Source organism: Bufo gargarizans, chromosome 8 (assembly GCF_014858855.1).
Source record: "Bufo gargarizans isolate SCDJY-AF-19 chromosome 8, ASM1485885v1, whole genome shotgun sequence".
Taxonomy (NCBI): Eukaryota; Metazoa; Chordata; class Amphibia; order Anura; family Bufonidae; genus Bufo; species Bufo gargarizans.
In genome coordinates this window covers 85,252,592-85,279,324 of record NC_058087.1, presented here as the reverse complement: position 1 = coordinate 85,279,324, position 26,733 = coordinate 85,252,592, and the positions used below count along the sequence as shown (strand labels likewise).

The 26,733-nt window shown below is 42.5% G+C and overlaps 1 protein-coding gene across 5 annotated transcripts in view; it reads right to left on the bottom strand.

The window, feature by feature from the left end:
- The window catches only part of ADAM23 (ADAM metallopeptidase domain 23), a 380,159-nt gene that overhangs the window by 168,114 nt on the left and 185,312 nt on the right, over window positions 1-26,733 (bottom strand). For all 5 annotated transcript variants that reach the window (XM_044303192.1, XM_044303191.1, XM_044303194.1 and 2 more), the window contains exons 7-9: window positions 11,014-11,086; window positions 7,328-7,407; window positions 4,939-5,004 (exon numbers count right to left, since the gene is read on the bottom strand). In XM_044303192.1, the coding sequence (XP_044159127.1) occupies window positions 4,939-5,004; window positions 7,328-7,407; window positions 11,014-11,086 (219 nt within the window). The remainder of the gene's footprint in view (window positions 1-4,938; window positions 5,005-7,327; window positions 7,408-11,013; window positions 11,087-26,733) is intronic.

Below are 26,733 nucleotides of genomic sequence, written 5' to 3'. Positions count from 1 at the left end.
TTTTCTGATTGTACTAACATAATATTCAATAACCTTTCTATACAGTAATGTCATGTAAACTCATTTGCATAAACATGGGCATATGGGAAAGACATGCAAATGAGCAGACTCTGCCTTGTTTTTCAGCTGAAAACCCATTTGCATGGAAAATTCATGATAAAAATCCGCGATTACAATATTCGCGATCTACACTACTCATGGACAGTGCCATCTATTGGATTCATAGTCTTCTCATAAGACTATGAAACCAATAGATGGCGCTGTTCATGAGTCATTAAAAGCAGGGCAATAGTCCTCAGATACACCCTAGCAAGCTTATATTACAGCAGATAAAGTGGGAGAAGATGTGTGAATGATAGCAGCAATCCGATATACACGTTGTGTAGACTCTGTTGAGCAGGGTTCCCCACTTACTAGCACCCCAACAAGATAACAGCGCCATCTATTGGTTTCATAGTCTTATGACAAGACTATGAATCCAATAGATGGCGCTGTTCATGAGAAGTGTAGATCGCGAATATTGTAATCGCAAATGTTTATCATGAATTTTCCATGAAAATAGTTTTTCAGCTGAAACACAAGGCAGATTCTGCTCATTTGCATGTCTTTCCATATGCCTGTGTTTATGCAAATGAGTTTACATGACACAACTGTATAGAAAGGTTATCTATGTCATCTATGTCTATCAGGATCAAATGTATTCAGCGTCTCAGTGATAACATCTCACTCCCCACTCTTCGGAAGGTGTCCGTGCAGACACGTGAGTTAGCAATCCTGCTGACACACCAACGGACACTACAAATACTACGGAGTGGTAAGAGTCTCACTGAGACAATCTAATAAGCTTGGCAACTATTTACCAGACTATATTGGGCGGTCTATGAGAAGAGTGGTGCTTACCTTTGTGTTACAGCTGGATAACTTTTTTCCATAGTTGTGGCACGTTTCAGGAGACTGTATACATTGGAGTCCGTATATCATGAGGGAGCCAGACCTCTGCGCATTCTTTGAATTGTCACATAGTGACATTTAGTGGTTTTTATTGAGTGATTTGTTATTGAGTGATTTTTATTGTTTATATTTTATTATGTGATATCCTGTACTATTGAACTATTAATTATGCATAGAGCATTATAGCTTGAATAAATAGTCAAATATAGTATTATGCAGTATTCTACATTATTTTCCAGAAGGTGGTGTGCCTGCTATTTTCCTTGCTACATTTTCTTACCCTTAACTGGGTGGGTGACCCAGTGAGCAGTGAACCCACCGTTACCCTTCCATCCAGGTGTTGAGCCTCCCTACTTTGACGTTTTTTATTGATTATGTTAGAACAATCAGAAAACTTTTTGTCGCCCTAATAATAATGATCGAGGTCCGCAGGTCCACCCAAGCCATTCAACAGTTATGAAGCAACTTTGAGGTTAACTGGCTCTCAGTCAGATGAGAGCTGGTTTGGAATGTCTCATAGTGCTCAAGGCGGCCATTGTAAGGTATGCTGACTATTATCTGTCTCATGGATAGATTGTTGGCTTGCCTTGCACATACCTGGCTTTTGGCATATATTGTATTGTATGTCATAGGTAATGGGAGTCCAAGATGCATTCAGCCATCCTAATGCTGTTTCCAAACCATTTTGATGGGGTTTCCATCAATTTCTAACCTTTTTTTGTGAACCAAACACCCTCTTTTCTTCAGAGCAGGGGGTGCCTGGTTTGATGCTTGGGTCTCCTATTAACTTTCATTGTATTAAATTGTACTCTAGCACATTTGGCCAAACACTGCGATGTGGTGAGCATGCTCGCTCAACACTACTACCTAGTTTTTCATATGAACATAAACTGGTTAGGATGCTGTATACTGCTCATCTACAGTATACAGTATGTAGTGCATTCAGTCTATTGTGCCATGTGCCACTTGTGCAGAGTATGTGATCTAGGGGCTTACTTTGCTCAGGGGCCCACCAGGGGATTCCCTGGTTCCCTTGTGGGCCAGTCCAAATCTGAATAGGGCTTCTGCCCAGGACCCTGCCCATTAACCAGGGACCTTTTCCAGCGAGTTTGCCCAGAACTTCCCAGCCACAAGCTTCAAAACTGTAACATCTGACAGAAGAGGGGATTATGCAGCTTTACTAATATTTATTACTAGGAGCAAAACTCCATTCTGCGCGCCTGCACAACCGACTAAGGGTGAGTTCACATCTGCATTCTGGATTCCGTTACGTATTTCCGTTATACCATGGTTATAACGGAAAATAATGGAATCCATAAGACAGAAGTCAAAACGGAAGCCTTTAGAGGCATTCCTTTTTGATCCGTATTAATAGAAGTCTATGGGGAAGCATAACGGATCCAACTGTGTCCCATTATGCAAGACGGAAAACAAAGTCCTGTCAACAGGACTTTTTTCTCCATTCTACATAGAGGAAACCAGACGGATGCATTATGCTTCCCCATAGGCTTGCATTCCGTCATAATACAAGTCTATGGGCAGCATAACTGATCCATCCTTTCGTCTTATTGATTCTGTTATTTTCCGTTATAACCATTTTATAACGGAAAGCCATAACGGAATCTAGAACGCAGGTATGAACCCACCCTAAAAGAGATATAGTGGTTGATCATGCATATATGTTAAGAAATGTTAGATAAGGCTGTGTTCACATTGACATCATGGTTCTCAGTGGAGAAGCCAAATGTATCTGTTATGTTTCCTTCTGTAATGGATCCTGATGGATCTCACCGATTTATTATGGCTCCCTTTTTACTGGATAGAAAGCATTTGCAGATGACACCATAAGCTTAGTGTCAACAACTGAAAAAACTAATGGAAGTGTGACTAATGGAAGTGTGAATACCCCCCCTCCCTCCCCTGTAGTTAACTCATTGGTGTCCAGTGGGCCCCCCTCCCTCCCCTGTAGTTAACTCATTGGTGTCCAGTGGGCCCCCCTCCCTCCCCTGTAGTTAACTCATTGGTGTCCAGTGGCCCCCCCCTCCCTCCCCTGTAGTTAACTCATTGGTGTCCAGTGGGCCCCCCCTCCCTCCCCTGTAGTTAACTCATTGGTGTCCAGTGGACCCCCCCTCCCTCCCCTGTAGTTAACTCGTTGGTGGCCAGTGGGCCCTCTCCCCTCCCTCCCCCTCCTAATTAAAATCGCCCCCCCCCCCCCCTATCATTGGTGGCAGTGGAGAGTACCGATCGGAGTCCCAGTGTAATCGCTGGGGCTCCGATCGGTAACCATGGCAACCGGGACGCTACTGCAGTCCCAGTTGCCATGGTTGCTTAGCAATTTGTAGAAGCTTCATACTTACCTGCGAGCTGCGGTGTCTGTGACCGGCCGGGAGCTCCTCCTACTGGTAAGTGAAAGGTCTGTGCGGTGCATTGCCTATAGCACAGACCTGTCACTTACCAGTAGGAGGAGCTCCTGGCCGGTCACAGACATCGCAGCTCGCAGGTAAGTATGAAGCTTCTACAAATTGCTAAGTAACCATGGCAACCGGGACTGCAGTAGCGTCCCGGTTGCCATGGTTACCGATCGGAGCCCCAGCGATTACACTGGGACTCCGATTGGTACTCTCCACTGCCACCAATGATAGGGGGGCGATTTTAATTAGGAGGGGGAGGGAGGGGAGAGGGCCCACTGGCCACCAATGAGTTAACTACAGGGGAGGGAGGGGGGCCCACTGGACACCAATGAGTTAACTACAGGGGAGGGAGGGGGGGCCCACTGGACACCAATGAGTTAACTACTGGGGAGGGAGGGGGGCCCACTGGACACCAATGAGTTAACTACAGGGGAGGGAGGGGGGGCCCACTGGACACCAATGAGTTAACTACAGGGGAGGGAGGGGGGGGGGGCGGCCGCACTGGCCACCAATGAGTTAACTACAGGGGAGGGGGGGGGCGGCTGCACTGGCCACCAATGAGTTAAAAACAGGGGGGGGGGGTCTGCCCCCTGCTGCCTGGCAGGTGCTGCCAGGCAGCAGGGGGCAGTCATGTACACAGTTTTGCAGTATATTCTAACCTGAAGCGTCCCCATCACCATGGGAACGCCTCTGTGTTAGAATATACTGTCGGATCTGAGTTTTCACGAAGTGAAAACTCACCTCTGAAAAAGCTTTTATGCAGACGGATCTTCGGATCCGTCTGTATGAAAGTAACCTACGGCCACGGATCACGGACACGGATGCCAATCTTGTGTGCATCCGTGTTCTTTCACGGACCCATTGACTTGAATGGGTCCGTAAACCGTTGTCCGTCAAAAAAATAGGACAGGTCCTATTTTTTTGACGGACAGGAAACACGGATCACGGTCTCAGCTGCAAAACGGTGCATTTTACGATTTTTCCACGGACCCATTGAAAGTCAATGGGTCCGCGAAAAAAAATGGAAGACGGCACAACGGCCACGGATGCACACAACGGTTGTGTACATGAGGCCTATGGCTTATGAAATCCCCAGCATACTCCAAAATCGATGTTTTTTTCCCCCTCTGCATATGAACAGACCCATTTCCATGTATTGTACTATACAGCATTTTGTTGCTGGTTTTCAGTGTAGAATCTGCACAGGACAGGACAATCCGTAATCTAAGTTTGGCCTCATGCACACGACCGATGTGTGTTTTGCAGTCTGCAATTTTCGGAACGGCATGGACAGCCATTAATATAACTGTCTATTCTTGTCCGCAAAACGCAGACAAGAATAGGACAGGTTATATTTTTTTTGCGGACCACGGAAAGGAGCAACGGATGCGGACAGCACACAAAGTGCTGTCCGCATCTTTTGCGGCCCCAGTGAAGTGAATGGGTCCGTATCCGAGCCGCCAAAACTGCGGCTCGGATGCGGACCAAAACAACGGCCGTGTGCATGAGGCCTTTAGTTATTAGTATTTCATTTCCACATCAGTTCTTCTCTGAACGGTACTGAAGTCTGGCTCACCATTTGATGGTCATTTACAATCATAAGTTCAATATATTTCATTTCTTCGAATACTCCGCGGGGCACCTGTTGCGGATATAAAGTAGGAAATACAATGAGGCAATATTTGTGCATTTTAATGGTTAAAGCAAGTAAAAATTGATCTGATAATAAAAAATTCTTTCCAATGTTTTCTTATTGATAAAGGCAAAGTACAAAACACCACAGGTACATCACAGTAGATCACATCAGTAACCTCAGAGGAAATTGACCATCATTGATTTACAAAACGAGGGTGCTGCAAAGCTCTACGGAGCTATAGGGATAGTTTCACTTTTGTTCCAAACTTTTTTTCTTCTTTTTTTATGCTACATGTAGGTCAACAGGAAATTATAAAACTCCCTACAAACAGTGGATTTTTTGTAGTGATGTTTTAAAGGAAACCTGTCACCGGGATTTTGGGTATAGAGCTAAAGACATGGGCTGCTAGCACATCTGCAATATCCAGTCCCCATAGCTCTGTGTGCCTTTATTGTATAAAAAAAAAACGATTTTATAGATGTGTAAATTAACCTTTGATAAATCCTGTCCCCTCTATGCTTGAGAGATGAGTCCAGCGTTCTCCGACTCTGAGCCCAGCCACGCCCACTGTGAAGGACCCCAGCACCACCCCGCGTTCTCCGAATCTACTCCTTGCGCCCCGACATCACAAAGCTAGAGCGCCGTAATCTCGCAATGCGCGAGCTAGCTAGTTTTTTGGTCCCTTGGAGATTTCTTCAAATTATAGCATGCTCTGGGTGAGGGCTTTTTCAGGCGTTTTCCCATAGACTGCTCTATAGAAAAAAAAGACTAAAGAAATGCACATAAAATGTTATGTGACTAAGGGCTCTTTCACACCTGCGTTCTTGTCTTCCGGCATAGAGTTCCGTCGTCGGGGCTCTATGCCGGAAGAATCCTGATCAGTTTTATCCTAATACATTCTGAATGGAGTGAAATCCGTTCAGGATGCATCAGGATGTCTTCAGTTCCGGACCGGAACGTTTTTTGGCCGGAGAAAATACTGCAGCATGCTGCACTTTTTGCCAAAAATCTTGAAGACTTGCCGCAAGGCCGGATCCGGAATTAATGCCCATTGAAAGGCATTGATCCGGATCCGGCCTTAAGCTAAACGTCGTTTCGGCGCATTACTGAATCCGACGTTTAGCTTTTTTAGAGTGGTTACCATGGCTGCCGGGATGCTAAAGTCCCGGCAGCCATGGTAAAGTGTAGTGGGGAGCGGGGGAGCAGCATACTTACCGTCCGTGCGGCTCCCAGGGCGCTTCACAGTGACATCAGGGCGCCCCAGGCGCATGGATGACGTGATCGCACGGCACGTCATCCATGCGCATGGGGCGCTCTGACGTCATTCTGGAGCGCCCCGGGAGCCGCACGGACTGTAAGTATACAGCTATTCAATAAAAAGGAACTGCATAGCGCCTCCTGCTTTATGTACCTTTTATTGCTTTGTCCTGCTCACTGAGAAGGCCGCACATGCTCAGTTTCATCCTTCAACTGCCTCCTGAGCTGTGATAGTGAGAGCATGGACACGCCTCCTGAGCTGCGATGGGGAGAGCATGGACACGCCTCCTGAGCTGTGATAGGGAGAGCATGGACACGCCCCTTATCTGTAGCAGAATAGACACTCCTCTTGAGCTGTCAGCTTAACATGAATCTAGCAGAGCAATCAATGGGGAGATCTCTGGATCCATGTGAGGTACAGGGCAGGTTCTAGTTTTGTTACAAAGAGCTTGTCATGTACTATATGATGTCTGATTTTTATTTTTACAATAGTCTTTGGATAACCCCTTTATATTACAGCCAAATCAGTAAAAAAAATGGACATTGCAAACAGAGGAAAAGATATATAAAATTCTCCTGGCGTGCTTCTTTAATCTGACTTCTAGTGCAGGAGCTGTGGATGAATGGGTAGAATGACCATTTAAGATGACAACGTCTATGACAGCTATAATGGTGGCCATTGTTGTTATCACAATTGCTTCCTAGAAAGAATATTATGAAAAACCAAGAAAAGCTGAACATTTATTAGCGATTTTCTATGTTACAGTGAACCAGTGGTTTATGACATTTTTTTTTATCATGCTCTCATAGTAATGCTGCTTCCCAAGCAACTATGTAGAATGACAATGTCGCTACAATCAGCTTAAAACGGCAATCGTGAACAGCCATTTGCGAGTGAATAAAACTGTGCTCATTTCCAAGTAATCAACTTCTATATGCCAAGAGGCTGGAAAATCTTACATCTGAAGACACTGAAGGCACGAGAGAGAAAAAAACAACTGTATCTTTATATAAAATGCCTGGGTAAAACAAGGGTCAATATATTTTTTGATAATCTACATTTTCCACTTACATTCACCGCTCTTTTTCTCCTTTTTCGCAGCCATCGTGTTTGTGCTAAGAATGGCTGCTCAGTGGCTTTCCCTTCTGTATCTGCAGGAAGTATAACATAAGCAGATGAAAGAAAAGTGCAACTCATCATGAAAGTGTTAGTATTATCTAAAGAGGGGAATTTATCAAGAGGGGAAGATCTGGGGCCAGTTTTCTTTCTGTCTTTGTTGGCGCACTTTTCACCAAATGTATCTAACAATGCACATTGTTTGCTACATTTGCCCTATCTTTAAACCTAACACCTTTGTCTAGAAATGCTACTCCAGTTTTTTAAATGCCACCCCTACTGGAGTGAACTGCAATTTAAATAGGTGTCTCAGTGATCAATCTGGAATGAAAAACCCTATTTTGCAATTTTTGGAATTCGGGGAATCCTGAAGTGCAGGGCATGATATATATATATATATATATATATATATATATATATATATATATATATATATATACACACACACAAATATATATATACACACACACCTGTTGACGTAGGTTTCATTGACTGCCTGAGAAACATTAGTTATGTAGCGTTCCAAAAATTTGAAGATGATCTGTTACCATGGTCCAAACTGCAGGAAGCATATTATAGAGCAGGAGGAGTGGAGCAGAATGATATATATATAGTTCTGTGGGAAAATATCCAATATAACTTGTACATGGGGGAGGTGTTATCAGTGATAGATAGTATTCTCTGTGCAAGTGTGTATACAGAGATAGCTATCAATCACTGATAGTTGAACACAAAGTGGTGCTATCAGTGACTCATAGCATTCTCTGTGTAAGTGTGTATACAGAGATAGCTGTTAGTCACTGATAGTTGTATATGATGGAAGTGTTATCAGAGACTTAGCATTCCCTGTGTAAGTGTGTATACAGAGATAGCAGTCAGTCACTGATAGCTGTACACAGGGGAAGTGTTATCAGGGATTGGTAGCATTCTCTGTATAAGTGTGTATACAGAGATAGCTGTCAGTAACTAATAGCTGTACATGGGGAGGTATTATCAGTGATTGATAGCATTCTCTGTGTAAGTGTGTATACAGAGATAGCTGTCAGTCACTAATAGCTGTACACAGACGAGGTGTTATCAGTGATTTATAGTATTATATGTGTAACAGTGTATAAAGAGTAAACTGTCAGTCAATGATAGTTGTATATGAGAGAAGTGTTATCAGAGACTGATAGCATTTCCTGTGTAAGTGTGTATACAGAGATAGCTGTCAGTCACTGACAGCTGTGCATGGGGAGGTGTTATCAGAGATTGCTAGCATATGCTGTATACGTGTGTATACAGAGATAGCTGTCAATCACTGATAGCTATACATGGCAGAAGTGTTATCCGTGATTGATAGCATTCTCTGTGTAAGTGTGTATACAGATAGAGCTGTCAATTACTGATAGTTGTACACTGAGAGGTTATTGGTGATTGATAGCATTCCCTGTGTAAGTGTGTATACAGAGATAGCTGTCAGTCACCGATAGTTGTACATGAGGGAAGTGTGATCAGAGACTGATAGCATTCCCTGTGTAAGAGTGTATACAGAGATAGCACTCAGTCACTAATAGCTGTACATTGGGAGTAGCTATCATGAATTGATAGATTTCTCTGTGTAAGTGTGTATACAGATATAGCTGTCAATTACTGATAGTTGTACACAGAGGTTATCAGTGATTGATAGCATTCCCTGTGTAAGTGTGCATACAGAGATAGCAGTCAATCACTGTTAGCTGTACAGGGGGAGGTGTTATAAGTGATTGGTAGCATTCTCTGTGTAAGTGTGTATACAGAGATAGCTGTCAATCATTGATAGCTGTACACGGCAGAAGTGTTATAAGTAATTAATAGCATTCTCTGTGTAAGGCTGTATACAGATATAGCTGTCAATTACTGATAGTTGTACACAGAGAGGTTATCGGTGATTGGAAGCATTCCCTGTGTAAGTGTGTATCCTCAGGATAGGCCATAAATATCAGATTGGCGGGAGTCCAACAGCCAGCACCCCAGCCGATCAGCTGTTTGAAGAAGAGGTGGAGCGTGTGCCAGGAAGGCTTCCTCTTCAAGATTACTTGCATGTAATCATGGTGGCACACTAATTACAGCTGCTTGTCCTATTCACTTGAATTACACTGCACTGCTGCTACAAGTAAGACAATGTGCAATTTAAATTTTGAAGATGAAGTAGTGCTCACACGAGTTCCACCTCCTCTTTAAACAGCTGATCGGTGTGATGCCGAGTATAGGACCCCCACCGATATGATAATGACCTATCTTTAGGATAGGTCATCAGCATCTACCCCTTTAAGTATAGAAATAGTAGAGATTGAAATATATAAATGATATTGTTTCCCACAAAAGTATTTATCAATCTGCTCAGCTGCTCCTGCTCTATATCTTGCTGCCTGCAGATTGCATTTAATTTTGTTGTGACAGATCCCCTTTAGGTATGCACATCAAAATTGTAAGCATGTGAATCCCCATTAGCCAATCATCTGGAAGGGAGGCCCTGATTATCACACAGCACACTTTGTACCCCTTCAACAGAAGTACTCAATCTAGTAGATACCGTAGTCTAATGGACTGTCACGTGACTGATCCTTTAAAGGGAGCCTGTGACATTGAAAATCCAGTCCATTCTGCAGGCAGCATGTTAAAGAGCAGGATAGCAAATTGAAAGTTTGTGGGAAATAATTAAAGGGGCTGGCCACTTTCTGGCTATTTTTAACCAATGTGTATATAAGATAACTATATGACACTTACTAATATAGCCTATGTTGATTTTCTGTGCTGTTTCCTATATTTTATAAGCTATAGTATGTGCACTTGTTAGGAACATTTTCTGTGCTGTCTACACAGGAGACCTGTCCATAAAATGGCCGCTGATGGAGGGTCATGTGACCAGGCAAAAAAACTCCAGAGATATCACTCAGCCTTCTCAAATACACCACAGCTGCCATCTGAACTTGCCCTGTTGGGAGATAAGTACAGGTGCAGTGTGTTTGAGTGGAGGAGGCCGACTGATTTGCCTGCTCACATGACCCTCCATCAGCTGCCATTTTATGGACAGGACCTCTATGTGGACAACACAAAAGACTTGACCCACAAGGGAGAATACTTTATGAAATATAGAAAATGGTGCAGAATATCAACGAAGACTATATTAGTTAGTGCCATATAGTCATCTTACAAACACATTGGTTAGCAGTAGCCAGAAAGTGGCCAACCCCTTTAAGTATAACTTGTAATTTAGTCATGTAAACTTCTGCTCTTTCTGAGCAACAGATCCCAGTGGATAATTCTACCCAGTGACTGATAGATATCTCTAGATGTAGACTCATACAGGGAAGGCTGGCAATCAATAAGTGAGCCTGCCCAATGGACTCCTAAGGTCAAAATGAGTAGAGTCTCGGAACAATAAAATACAAATTATATTGAGACTTTTTTCACAAAATTATATTCATTCTGCCCAGATCCTCCTGCTGTATATAACATGCTATTTGCAGGATAGACTTTATTTTGTCACAGGTTCCCTTTAAGAAAATGATTAACCCATTGCAGGATGATCTCAACAGCATCACAAAATTTGAACTACCAGCCTGAGTCTGAGATTGTCATGAATGTACAGCATTTATAGGCTTTAAGGTATGGTTTACCTGAATGGTTTGGAAGGTTGGAGATTTGGGACCCTGGGGCTTTTTCTATGATATGTGGTCGGCTTGTGCTTTCCTGTGGGAAGAAAAATAATATGTTAAAAATCAGCTCTAAATATTAAATATTCATGATGTAGAGCCTACTACATCATGAATATTTACTATTAATACTGTTGTCATACACCAAACATATAGCCCTGGAGTATGGTATGCACATAATCTATTGTCTAATGTACTAAAAACCTAATAGTAAAAAAGGTTTCCAACTCACATAGCTTAAATTTGCTTACGGACATTTTGATGGTGTGACATGTAGACTTAGCTATTGTGAGACCTTTTTTCTATCAATGTGTTGTGTGTTTTCCCTGTATCCGTCATCTACTCATCTGTCATCTGCTTTTCTATTGTCCTGAGGTTTTTGTTTGTCATTCTTATACACCAATCAGCCATAACATAAAAACCACATGCCTAATATTATGTAAGTTCCCTCATGCCACCAAGGTAGATCTAGTGTACTAATTTGACATCAAGAAATTACCCTATGAACACACTATAAAACTCACCTCAGGTAATAACACTGTTTCTGGCCATTATATGACTTGTCTTCTGTATGTATTTGTAAGCAGTTTACCCTACGGCTCCATCTTTAATACTCAGTTCTCCCTGACCTAATGGCTAGAGACTACCTGTTATGATGTCTTCCATAAGGGGAGAAATAGGAGATTCTGCTCCTAACTCTGTCACTCACTTAGAAGCATTCAGGATATTATATTATTATTTTTATATCACAGAGAAGTACTGGAGGAGTATTGATGTGAATAAGGCTCTTGGGTTGATATAAAACACAATTAGCTCCATCAGTGTCTGTGTTGTGTCCATCTGCTTTTTCTCACAGCAGCTCAGTCCTCATCCCTTTCCTTAGACTTCTATGGGAGCTTGTAATCTGATCCTTCAGAGAGCTGGCAGGTTATCTTGGTTTCTTAACCCTTTCAAGACCAGATGATTTTCAGTTTTTACTCCCAGCCCTCCCAAAGCCATAACTTTAATTTTCCATTCACATAGCCATAGGAGGGCTTGTTTTTGTGGGACAAGATGCTCTTTCTAATAACACCATTTACAGTTGCATACAATGTGGTGGTAAGCGGGTAAAAAAATCCAAATGGGAGGAATTATAAAAAGAAAAGAAAAAGACACCATTTCGCCACAGTTTTATGGGGGGTTTTTTTGCATTTCCTATGCAGTAAAACTGACCTGTTACCTTTATTCTTTGGGTCAGTAAAATTACAAAAATACCACACATTTATAGTTTTTCTTGCATTTTCATACTGGGTGATAGCTCATTTTTTGCGGGGAGATCTGTACCTTTCACTGATACCGTTCTGGGTTCTGTATGACTTTTTGACAATTTTTTCAATTCAGCTATTTTTACTTTTTCCCCCGTTTCGCCGTTTGCCATAGGGGATAAATATTTTTATATTTAAATAGTACAGGTGTTTTCGCATGTGGCGATGCCTATGAAGTTCACTTTTTAAATTATGTATTTTAATTTTAATTTGGGGGAAATGGGGGTGATTAGAATTTTAATGTTTTTATTTCTTTAAATATTTTTAAAAGCTCTTTATTCTTTTTTTGCATTTTTTAATAGTTTCCCTAGGGAACTATAACAAGCATTCATTAGACTGCACAGTCAGGAGCTCCATGGGAACTAATGTGCAACAGCCCTGTACCACTCCTAGTACCGGAGCTGACGCACATTACATTTGGCTTCCCTGATCCTCGTCACATTTGACCATGGCATATAAGGGGTTAAATGTCTGCGATTAACGTTATTGTCGATAACATATATTAGTCCTGGCCTGCTGCTTAAAATAGCTGGATCCCTGGCGGCAATAGTGCCTATTCCGCTTGTGAGCTGGCTCCATTTTTATATTCCCGACCGTTTACATAAATTTATGTGGGGCGGTCAGGAAGGGGTTAAGACCCCATGGGCACAACCACATCCATTTTCCAATCATGGATCAGCAAAAGACTTCAAAGGGTCCATGGGCCACAGATAAGTATAAGATGTTTTTGCATCATGGACATAAAGGTGTGGACAGCACACAGATCGTCCGTGTGCTTTCCATATCCGTTCTCCAAAAAGATATACCATGTCCACAAAATATGGACCACTGACACGTTAAACACAATGGGTCCACAAATTACATGCAGAAAGTATATGGACCACTTTGTGATTTTTTTTATGTTTATCTGTGCTATTGATTTATGCAAATCTGTGTAGAAAGTTATTAACTAACTAATTCACAAGAAAAAAACTGACATGACCTGAAAAACCCAACCAGGTTCTGTCCACCATTGTGTGTATAGTATACTGAAAGTACTGCATCAGGAAGATCAAAGTCCTAATTTATGCAGTGGAATATAAAGCACTGTGTCTGCGGTATCGTGCACTAATGACGGAAAGCCCAAATCAATAGTGAAACATGACACAAAGCAATCTAATATGCTACACATATCATTGTGGGGATTTTAAAGTCTTTTCAGAATGAATAAGAAAAACTAAAAACGGTTAAAAATTTACAGCAAAATTAGAGTTAAGTCTGGTAGAGTGGTAATATGGTAATTTTGGGACCTTAATGCAAATTATTACGCTTCACTAATTGCATTTACCCACCACCTACTAGGGTCATTGCTTTTTCTATTACCAAAACAGATGTGACCCGGCGAGGCATCACCTCCACAAGACCTTGGCGGTGTCCCTTGGTATGTGGCACCAGGACACAGGCTTTCCATCCTGATTATTTATTATTTCTGGACAACTTTTCTGGAAATCACAGACAGCTATTTATTTTTTAGATGACAAATTGGAAAACCATAATCCGTCACAAAGAATGTCAGTGATACATATCTACAGCTGACAATACAAATACGAACAGGTCTGCAGCATTTACTATTAACTGTGAAGTGATAGCTTCATCCATTATAACCTGCACAAACTGTCCAAGCCTGAAAAAGATAAATAATTCCTTTTTACCCTATTTTCCTGGAATGCCTAGGTATTTATGGACAGTGCAAGGTGTGAGGTGGGACGTCCATGGATCTAGCCTATCTCACCAATGCACGATCAGATTGAGATCTGGCAAATTTAGAGTCCAAGTCAACACCTTGCAGTGTGCATTATCCTGCTAAAAGAAGCCACTGCAATTAGAACATATCACTGCTGTGAAGAGGAGTACTTGGTCTGCAACAAAGTTTAGGAAGGTGGTACATATCAAAGTACCCACATATGAATGCAGGACCCAAGGATTTCAAGCAAAACATTTCCCAAAGCATCACACCGTCTTCGCCAACACGCCTTGTTCCCTCCCCGTAGTACGTTGTGGTGCCACCTGTTTCCCAGTTACACAGTGCATACACCTGGCTATGAACATGATGTAAAGGAAAATGTGATTTATTACACTTGGCCACCTTCTTCAATTTGCATTGCAGTCTCAGCACATTTGTTTCGCTGAGAAGAGAAACAGACAAAACAGTTTCTTACATTGAGCATCTGTGGTGGTGACTGCCTCTGTCTTGCTTGTGCACATCGCCGATTTTATTAGAGCAGAATAATGTCTCATTCACACATCAGTGTTTGGTCAGTGATTTCCATCAGTGATTGTGAGGCAAAGCCAGGAGTGGAGCCTCCACAGACATAAGATATAAGGGAAAGATCTGCCCCTGTTCTGTGTTTAGAGCTGACCGAATAGCGACTGTGTGACTAAGGCATCAAGCTGGTTCATTTCGTGATCCTAGGTCTAGTCATCTGGTTGTGAAAGATGGGCTTACACAATTTCATCAAAATGTAAGACCCTCACATTTAAAATTAAATTATTAATGTAATGGCCCTTCATTATTATTAATGTAATGGCCCCTCTTTGTTATTAATATAATGGCCCCCTCCTTGTTATTAAAGAGGGGCCATTACATTAATAATAAAGAGGGGGCCAGTACATTAATAATAAAGAGGGGCCATTATATTAATAATAAAAAGGGGCCATTACATTAATAATAAAGAGGGGGCCATTACATTAATAATAAAGAGGGGCCACTACATTAATAATAAAGAGGGGGCATTATATTAATAATAATGAGTGGGCCATTATATTAATAATAAAAAGGGGCCAGTACATTAATAATAAAGAGGGGCCACTACATTAATAATAAAGAGGGGGCCATTAAATTAATAATAAAGAGGGGGCATTATATTAATAATAAAGAGGGGGCGGAGCTAGCGCCGAAACAGTGTGGAGGGGGCGGAGCTAGCGGCGAAACAGTATGGACGCTTGAGGCTGCTGCTCCGTACAGAGATCACCTCTGAAGCACTCCATTAACAAGCTGGCACGCCGACCATGGTCAAAATCGGAGGCCCAAGGACCGGAGAACAAGCTGCTCCAGATAGGAGGAACCCTACTACTGGGGAGATGGACAAATTCATAAAGAAGGCAGCGACGCTGCATGTATCTAGAGAGCTCAAGATGGCGCCGACTCCTACTCGCGCCCCGCGCTCTAAACACGTAGACCTGCCAGATCAGGCTACAGGAGGTGAAGAAGAAGTTGCGGACGACCTCCCGATCTCTCGCTCCTTTCTAAGGGAGCTCTTATCCTCCTCCTTAGCGTCAGCCTTGGATCTTGCGGCCATTAAACAAGAGATAACTCAAGTAGGCTGCCGGGTAGAGACGCTTGAAAGCACACAGGACGCCATCATCAGACACCAGACTGCAGTTTCACAGTGGTTCCTGATCATTCAGCAAAAGATGAACAACTTCTGCAGCTCCCTGGAAGACCAGGAAAATAGAGGTAGGCGGAACAATTTACGCTTCCGAGGGATCCCTGAAACGGTGGAAGCAGGAGACGTCCCGAGTACTGTGGTGTAAATCTGCATGTCTCTTCTTGGCCCAGATACAGTCCACAAAGTCATCCTTGAGAGAGCCCACCGTGCCCTAAGGCCTAAACCCCCTGCCTCGGCTCCACCAAGAGACATCATTTGCAAATTTCTAAGTTTCCCAGTTAAAGAGGCAGTCATCATTAAAGCCTGCCAATCTGGTAAAGTGATCTGGGACGGCAATGACATTCAAATTTTCCAGGACCTAGCTCAGTCCACCCTGGATAAAAGAAGAGCCCTGGGTCCTCTGACAAGATGGCTGAGAGACCGCAAGATCCCCTATAGGTGGACATTTCCCTTCGGGCTTAAATTTTCATATGAGGGCCGCAGATTCTCAATATCCAACCACGCAGATCTGGATCCTGTTTTTAACCACCTACAGATTGATCCACTGGAGATAGAAAACTGGGACCCCGTCCAGGACTTTTCCGACCTCCCTGACATTCCACAACCAGGCATCTGGGAGCGCCAACGTACCCCAAAACGTCACAGAAGCCCCAAGAACCCAAGAAGATCCTCGTCCAGAAGACTACCTATGGACAATTGATCATATCCGTCCATGTCCAACCGGACCTGCCAGACCATTATCAAAATGGTGATCTCTAACATGTTTATCTTTCTCCCCCCTCTACTACTTTTCAGGCTTGACCATGCCTGACACTTTAATGTTCACAATAGGTTCATTACCTCATTGTTATTTGGTTAACACTTTTGTTTCAGGATGTATAATGACCTGCGGCTCCTTTAAATATTCCGCAGGAAAGTATAATGACACATGGTTGTTTGCATTCCGCAGCACGTCTGGATTAAAATCCTCTTTTGGTGGAAGATGGCAGAGCGATCCCTTTCAGATTATAAGGTAAAATGGCAGATATACAAGTTACCTCCTATAATGTAAAACGCTTTAACGCCCCTTTCAAACGCTGCCAAATTCTGTCAGAGATAAGGAAATGGGCTGTTCCGTCGCCTTCCTCCAGGAGACGCACTTCAGGGTGAACCACTTCCCGAATTTGTCCCATTCCTGCTTTCCCATTTGGTACCATTGTGGCACGAACTCGTCTGCCTCCAGAGGTCAGATCACGTGGATACATAAGATTCTCCAAATGATTGACCATTTTAGAGAAGGGGTGATCATTATGGGTGGTGATCTCAATCTCACTTTGATTCCCTCTGAAGACTCATCCTCTAAAAAATCTGCTCTGTCAAACAAAGCTTTATGCAAACTGAGGAAATCTTTCCATGAACGTCGTCTGATTGACATTTGGAGATCCCTGAACCCCACAATTAGGGATTACACATTTTTCTCAAACCCTCACAGTTCATATCAACGTTTGGACTACTTTATGATCTCAGCTGATCATATCCAACTATGCTCTAAAGCTCAAATTGGCTCTATTAGCATTTCCGATCATGCCCCTATATGGATTAACATCCTCACACCTGACAGGCCCGTTACCTCCTACAAATGGAGACTCAACGAGATGTTGATCCAATCCCCTGAAAATATTAATAATAAAGAGGGGGCCATTATATTAATAGTAAAGAGGGGGCCATTACATTAATAATAATGAGGGGGCCATTACATTAATAATAATGAGGGGGCCAGTACATTAATAATAAAGAGGGGGCCATTATATTAATAATAAAGAGGGGCCATTATATTAACAATAAAGAGGGGGCCAGTACATTAATAATAAAGAGGGGGCCATTATATTAACAATAAAGAGGGGGCCATTACATTAATAATAAAGAGGGGGCCAGTACATTAATAATAAAGAGGGGGCCATTACATTAATAATAATGAGGGGCCATTACATTAATAATAAAGAGGGGCCATTACATTAATAATAAAGAGGGGGCCATTACATTAATAATAAAGAGGGGGCCAGTACATTAATAATAATGAGGGGCCATTACATTAATAATAGAGGGGCCATTACATTAATAATAAAGAGGGGCCATTACATTAATAATAAAGAGGGGGCCATTATATTAATAATAAAGAGGGGTCATTATATTAATAATAAAGAGGGACCATTACATTAATAATAAAGAGGGGTCATTACATTAATAATAAAGGGGGGGGGGCCAGTACATTAATAATAAAGGGGGGGCAGTACATTAATAATAAAGAGGGGGCCATTATATTATTAATAATGAGGGGCCATTACATTAATAATAAAGAGGGGCCATTACATTAATAATAAAGAGGGGGCCATTACATTAATAATAAAGAGGGGGACATTAAATTAATAATAAAGAGGGGGCCAGTACATTAATAATAATGAGGGGCCATTACATTAATAATAGAGGAGCCATTACATTAATAATAAAGAGGGGGCCATTATATTAATAATAAAGAGGGGTCATTATATTAATAATAAAGAGGGGCCATTACATTAATAATAAAGAGGGGTCATTACATTAATAATAAAGGGGGGGGGGCAGTACATTAATAATAAAGGGGGGCCAGTACCTTAATAATAAAGGGGGGGCAGTACATTAATAATAAAGAGGGGGCCTGTACATTAATAATAAAGAGGGTCCATAATATTAATAATAAAAAGGGGGCCATTATAATATACAGGGGGAATAATATTATGAGGAATGGGGGACTGTCTGGCTCTAGCACAGTATTGGGGGGCAGCAGGATGACAGTGTTGAGACACCAGGAAGGAGAGGATGATAGTAAAGTGAGGAACCTAAAAAAAATTCTGTGAAACTCTGCAGAGACGAGAAGCGGCTGAAAGAAGGTATCATGGCGGTCTTATCTCTGACTGAAGACGTTGTGGTAAGTCTACATCACAGGAGACGTCACTGGATGTAACAGGTATGGTTCGGTATTATACTGTAATAATAATGTCCATGCACATATCTGTTTCACGGTATCCTGGCCCCAGACTTCAAGTCACACTGTGTTCTGAATTCTGGGGCCTTACACCCATCTACTACATTATCTGTACTCAGAGAGTTATCTCTGTGTTATCTGAGGTGTTACATAGGACTGCTAGTGATCTACTACAGTATCTGTTAAAAGGGGCGTGCCTGGGGTAGGGGGGGGGTGCAATTTTTGTTTCCCCCGGGTGCTGGCAACCCACGCTACGCAACTGGTATAGGGCCATAATTAGGGATGAGCGAATATTCGCATAAAACTCGCTCGCTCCATACAGCATTCAAGGTTTTATGCGAATCGACTTCGGATGTCGATTGGCTCATCCTTAGCCATAATATGTGTATGTGGGCACAACTGGGGGCTAATATCTATACTGGGGCACATCTTGGCTATTATAACTACTGGGAGGCACTAAGGAGGCCATTATCTATACTTGGGGCACAACTGGGAGTCTTGTGCATGTAACCTTAGAAGGTGCTGAGCTGGCTAACTTTTTTTTGTTTTAATCTTATAGCTTTGTGTTGGCAGCAGAAAGCCAGAGGTGTGCAGAAAGAATTGGGGGAGTTAGAGCTCTGCAGCAAAAAATATTAAGTTCCCACCCCTATAAGGATAAAAATCAGCACATGATTTGACAGCCAAATAAGAAATTGCTGTATATTAATAGATAAAGTTACACTTTATAGCTACTTGCTATGTTTTCCAGAAGAGAGGTCTATTTAGCATCTCTTTCCTTGAAAGTCCAGTCTAGTTTAGGATACTTTCACACTAGCGTTTTTGCTGGATCTGGCAGGGTTCCGCAAAAATGTTTCCGTTACTGATAATACAACCGTCTGCATACGTTATGAATGGATCCTGTTGTATTATCTTTAACATACCCAAGACGGAGCCATCATGAAATCCATTGAAAGACAATGGAGGACGGATCTGTTTTCTATTGTGTTAGAGAAAACGGATCCATCCCCCATCGACTTTCAATGGTGTTTATGACGGCTCTGTAATGGCTATATAAGACATAATACAACCAGATCTGTTCATGACGGATGCATGTGTTTGTATTATTGTAACGGAAGCGTTTTTGCAGATCCATGACAGATCCGCAAAAAACGCTAATGTGAAAGTAGCCTTATCTGTCTGTCTGCCTCAGAAGCAGATGGACACAAATAAGTGCTTATCTCAGCTGTGATCTGCACATAAGGCTACATTCACACGAATGTGCGTTCCGCAATATACAGACCGCACATGCCGCAGCTCTCATAGAAAATATTTGTTCCCATCAGCCATTGCGGACAAGAATAGGACATGTTCTATTCTTTTTGCGGGGCTGTGGCACGGAGCAACGGATGTAGACAGCACACGGTGTGCTGTCCGCATCTTTTGCAGCCCCATAGAAATGAATGGGTCATACGGTCGTGTGAATGTAGCCTAATACAGAGCTTCACAGTACTGATGCAGGCAGAGACTGGAGAGACTGGAGTTTACATCGGGCTCTGTGCTCTGCTTTCTCATACAGACCATCCGGCAGTCATTAGGAGGACGGAGTCCATGTCCAGGAATCTGAAAGCGGTCATTTTAACTCCTTCACTAATTGTCCCCTAGACAAAATGAGCCTCTATAAATAATTAAGGGAAATCAAGAGTTTATGTCTGATAAAATTTTTTTTTGCATTTTCATTTTAATTTTTCTAGGAGAACTCTTTTAATGAGCACCAGTCAGCAGGATCAACTCTGACCAGGCATGCCTTGGTAGGGTTAGGCCTCTTTCAGACGGGCGTTGCGGGAAAAGGTGCGGGTGCATTGCGGGAAAATGCACGATTTTTCCGCGCAAGTGCAAAACATTGTAATGCATTTTGCACTCGCGTGAGAAAAATCGGCTTCACAGAAGCTTCACAGAAGTTCGGGCTTTGGATCGGTATTCTGTAAATTGTATTATTTTCCCTTATAACATGGTTATAAGGGAAAATAATAGCATTCTGAATACAGAATGCATAGTAAAATAGCGCTGGAGGGGTTAAAAAAAAAAAAGTAACTTACCTTAATCCACTTGATCGCGCAGCCGGCATCTCTTCTGTCTTCTTTCTTTGCTGTGCAGGAACAGGACCTGTGGTGACGTCATTCCGGTCATCACATGGTCCATCACATGATCCATCACAATGGTAAAAGATCATGTGATGGACCATGTGATGACCGGAGTGACGTCACCACAGGTCCTGTTCCTGCACAGCAAAGAAAGAAGACAGAAGAGATGCCGGCTGCGCGATCAAGTGGATTAAGGCGAGTTAAATTATTTTTTTATTTTTTTTTAACCCCCCCAGCACTATTGTACTATGCATTCTGTATTCAGAATGCTATTATTTTCCCTTATAACCATGTTATAAGCGAAAATAATAATGATTGGGTCTCCATCCCGATCGTCTCCTAGCAACCATGCGTGAAAATCGCACCGCATCCGCACTTACTTGCGGATGCTTGCGATTTTCACGCAACCCCATTCATTTCTATGAGGCCTGCGTTACGTGAAAAACGCACAAAATAGAGCATGCTGCGATTTTCACGCAACGCACAAGTGATGCGTGAAAATCACCGCTCATGTGCACAGCCCCATAAAAATGAATGGGTCGGGATTCAGTGCAGGTGCAATGATTTCAACTCACGCATCGCATCCGTGCGGAATACTCGCCCGTGTGAAAGGGGCCTTAATCTTCCTGAAACCTGAAATTGATTATGGCATTCCCAGAAAAAACCCTCAGAATTTATGCAAAGGAGGGCTTCAGTACCCTCTAACTTAGGGCTTGTTTATATGACATAAAATGCGGCTCAGATGCAGACCAAACCCACGGTCGTTTGAACGAGCCCTTACTTAGAGGTTAGAAGTCATTTTTTTCAGGAATGCAGAATTTTTTTTTCAAGTATTACATTCATCAGCAGGATAAATCCCAGTGTGATGCCTGGTTTAATAGAGTTAATAGATGCTCTTTAAAAAGGTTCTTGCCACCATATTATTTTAATATACATCAGCATGAAAAAATGGGTTACTTTTGTAATTACTTTCTGTTAATAAAATGCCCCAGTTGCGAGATCTCTTTACTTCGACATAATGCCGCCTTCTGATGTTTAATCTGTATAGTAATGTGCACATTCATCTACTGAGGTGGTTGCACATGCTCAGTTCCATCCTTTAACTGCCCACCAGCTATATCCTTTGTTAGAAACTGTGACAGTTACAGAGAAAGAGCTGCAGCAGAATGGACACACCCCCTGAGCTGCAGGAGAATGGACACACCCCCTGAGCTGCAGGAGAATGGACACACCCCCTGACCTGCAGCAGAATGGACACCCCCCTGAGCTACAGCAGAATGGACACACCCCCTGAGCTGCAGCAGAATAGACACACCCCCTGAGCTGCAGCAGAATGGACACACCCCCTGAGCTGCAGCAGAATGGACACAGCCCCTGAGCTGCAGCAGAATGGACACAGCCCCTGAGCTGCAGCAGAATGGACACAGCCCCTGAGCTGCAGCAGAATGGACACAGCCCCTGAGCTGCAGCAGAATGGACACACCCCCTGAGCTGCAGCAGAATGGACACCCCCCCTGACCTGCAGCAGAATGGACACCCCCCCTGAGCTACAGCAGAATGGACACACCCCCTGAGCTGCAGCAGAAAGAACATGCCCCAGAGAAAGAACACACCTCCTGAACTGTCATCATGAGGAGAATCTATCATAGTAATTGGAGCAATGCATGGGGGAGATCTGCTTCCATGTGAGGTTCAGGGCTGGTCCTAGCTTTGTTAGAAAGGTATTGTCATGTACTATATGTCTGATTTTTACATCAATCATGACATAACCCTTTTAAGATCTTAACTCATTTTCAACACAAAATATTAGTGTGCAGTTATTTTGAAATGTAACATAGAAAGCAGTTGCAATTTGAATGAAATCAGAATTAAGAACTGATTTGGATTCGTTGTGGTTAGGTAGTTTTTATTGGTTTCAGAGACAAAAATACAGTATTTTTTAAATGGAACATCTGTTACTACAGTTCATGAAATACAGTAATATATCAGAAGATCTTCAGGGGAAAAACATAATCTCGAAATAATTGCTATGGGAGTATGGAGGGTCTTAGTTATGAGCTAAAAATTCGTTTACAAAAACTACATTTATTTAGTCTTGAGAGGAGGCAACTAACATGGTATTTGATTAACTTAAAGGGAACCTGTCACCAGTTTTATGGTGTCCCAACTAAGGGCAACATAAATAAGTGACTGATTCTCTTAGCAAAATGCTGGGTCACTTTCTTTAATTGACCCAGTCAATCTGCCAACATCTTGTATTGAAAAGCTCCAGCTGATAAGGATGAGGCATGACTATTCATGAGCTCCTGACTCTCCCCGCCTACCTGCTGCTAAATGACAGACAGTTTCAGCCCAGATTTGGCCTGGTTTACGGCACAGAATCCATACTGAAACTCATGCCCAAAATCCTCCATCTGAACCTACCCTTAGGGTATGGCCAAATGTTCAGGTTTCTTGAAGCAGGTTTGAAGCCAAAACCAGGAGTAAATAAAATAAAAAACAGAAGCTGTATCTTATCTGTGCTTTACACTTTTCCCTTTTATGATCCACTCCTCATTTTGGCTTCCAAAACTGCATCAGGAAACCTGATTGCATGGACATACCCTTACACGCAGGAACTAATAGTAATCCTGCCTTAATTTTTCATATTTTCTATCCCCATGCTATAAGGCTAGGGTTACATCGTGACTCTGGTTGCACGACAGCTGTCACTGGCCAGAATCAAAAAGTAGCGGTAGCTGCAACAGCTGTAGCGCCACCAGTGTCGCCATGTTGCCGTAGCTTAAAGAGACCACTTACTGATAAAACTCAAACCTGGTATCCTTTTTCATAGTTAATTTTAGAATTTGAAAAAAAAAAAATTCTCTAACATCTAGACTGAAGACAGATTCTGTTGACCTTTTCCCATTAGATAGTTTTATCATGTCTGATTTTTGCTGTGTTTTATATAAGCTATGGACAATGATAGAACAGGATTTCTTAGGTGAAGTTAAATGCAATTAATGCTGAAATGTATCCAAGCACAGAATATGTAACACCATGATCTATTGCACTGTCAATATGATTAATGCCTTGTGCCCAAAATGCTCAGCAATGGGGCCAAATGCAGTGTTGTAATGACAGCTATTCATTTATGCTGAATGCAGAAAAACAAAACTAGAACATTTTACTGGTTTTAATCCACAAATATACTGAAATTCAGGGACCAGGACCTTGACAGGCTGCTGGATATCTCAGAGAAGACAGTAAAATATTAAACAAATTCTTTATATTTTCGAAATTAAACAATATAGGAGATATACCATTCTATTGTGTACATCTATCTGCCTTATATCTGTAAAGAATAAATCAAGGCAATTGGACGTACTGTAGATCTCTTGAAAACGTTTCACTCGTTCTTCCAACGAGCTTTCTCAATTCTGAGTGATTGTACAAAAATTCTGGGAATAAATATGTAACTGAATCCACATCTGGTAATTATACCCAGCATTGGGTCAAAGGTGTTGATTCCATTATCCTAATTGGAGTCAGTAGGTGATAAAGACTTCCCAGAAAAAGGTGTCAAGACAGCATTGTATGTGGCAGACAATAGATGTCTAACCCCCCCACCTCTATTCAAGCTTGGCTTCTCCATTTTTACGTAGATGGCCTCCTTCACGCCTCGTTTGTACCAATCGAGGTGGGGGGGTTAGACATCTATTGTCTGCCACATACAATGCTGTCTTGACAACTTTTTCTGGGAAGTCTTTATCACCTAATGACTCCAATTAGGATAATGGAATCAACACCTTTGACCCAATGCTGGGTATAATTACCAGATGTGGATTCAGTTACATATTTATTCCCAGAATTTTTGTACAATTACTCAGAATTGAGAAAGCTCGTTGGAAGAACGAGTGAAACGTTTTCAAGAAATCTACAGTACGTCCAGTTGCCTTGATTTATTCTTTACAGATATATACCATGACCTGGATAAATGAGAACCTTCACAGACATCTATCTGCCTTGGCACAAAGGAGGTCTGCTTTTGGAGATTTAAGACACATAGCACCATTTTTTTAGGTCAACACACCTATCAAAAAGGGGGCCGAAATTAAACCAAAAAATAACTGCAGGTGCTAGGAATAGCACAAACCACGGATAATAAACAACCTACTCACCGGCAGCAGCAGCTAGACATAGAGTAACATACTCGGAGTGCATCTTGCCACCTCATATCAAAGATCCCCTGGACTACTGGGCAGCAAAACTCGATTTGTCACCGCAACTGGATAAGCTTTCCTGCCTGGCCAGCAGTGTGGCATCAGAGTGGGTACTTAGTGCGGCTGGGGCCATAGTTACCCCAAGGAGAACTCGCCTGTCCACCCAAAATGTGGAGAAACTGACCTTTGTGAAGATGAATCAGGCAAGGATCAGCCAGGATTTTCAAACACCAGTGCCTGATGCATCAGACTAGATCATACATGGTGCCACACCTACACTTTGTCAAAAGAGACCTGTTTCTTCTGGCTACCTGTTTCAGCTACTATTCTGATGCTGCCACCCGCCTGATGCCACACCTGCTGTCAGGTGCTCCTGCTGCCATCCACTATCTTCAGCTGGTACTGGTATTGCTCCCCACCTCGTCACTGGGCCACTCCCCATGCTGCTGCCACCTCACCACTCTGTGGTCTCCTCATGCTGCTGCTACCTCAACATTATGTCACTGGGCCACTCTGATCTCCTCATGCTGCTGCCACCTCACCACTCTGTGGTCTCCTCATGCTGCTGCCACCTCACCACTCTGCGGTCTCTTCATGCTGCTGCCACCTCACCACTCTGTGGTCTCCTCATGCTGCTGCCACCTCACCACTCTGCGGTCTCTTCATGCTGCTGCCACCTCACCACTCTGTCATTGGGCCACTTTGTGGACTTATGATGCTGTTCACACCCTCCTCACTCTATGACTGGGACACTATTTTGCCTTTCAGACCTGGTTGAAATCATTTATTGACCCTTCTGGTCTGTCAAAATGAAGGAAAAATGAGACGCACAACGGATCCTGTCTATGTAGCTCTAAGGCCTGTATGACATGGTCCTTATTTTTTGCATCAGAATTGGCATATGATTTGGTAGCCAAAAGCAGGAGTGGGTACAAAACACAGAAGCCATGCAAATATTTCATTCACATGTCATCTCTGTTTTGGATCCACTACAGTTTTTTTTGGCTTTAGCAATACTGATGGATTACTGACTGAGTGAAGGCGGATAATCAACAGACAGGATCCGTTTTTTGAGGGTTATTGTTCTGACGGATCAGAGGAAGGTCAAAATAATCAGTGACGTCAACACAGACTTACTGCTGACACCCTCTCCACTCTGTCTGGGGGGCTCTACTTGTATAAGCGTTTAATAGAACAGGTTCTGTAGACATCTATGTGGAATCAGCTGATGACTGTGTAAAAGGAGTGCACTCTTTCACGCTATAGTAGGTTCTTGGGCCTCAGCATGGTTCTCTATACCTGGCGCTAACATTGACCTGTAAGGCTGACTTCACAGTTGAGTTATTTGGTCAGTTCTGGCCCCGTAATTGACCAAATGAATGAAGTGTGCAGTGATTCTAAGAGCGGCGCCTGTCATCTGCGTGTCAAACTGACTCATAGTATTGTTTCACTACCACAGCAGACTCCCTATGTGTGTTACTGCAAGGCACACTGTTCTACACCACTATACAGGCTCTTCCAAATAAATTTGGATCAAATCTTTTTGGAAAATTCGGCGAACCGACTGAATCGAATTTTTGAGAAATTCACTCATCTCTATTAATTATCATGACAATCTGTGGCATTGTG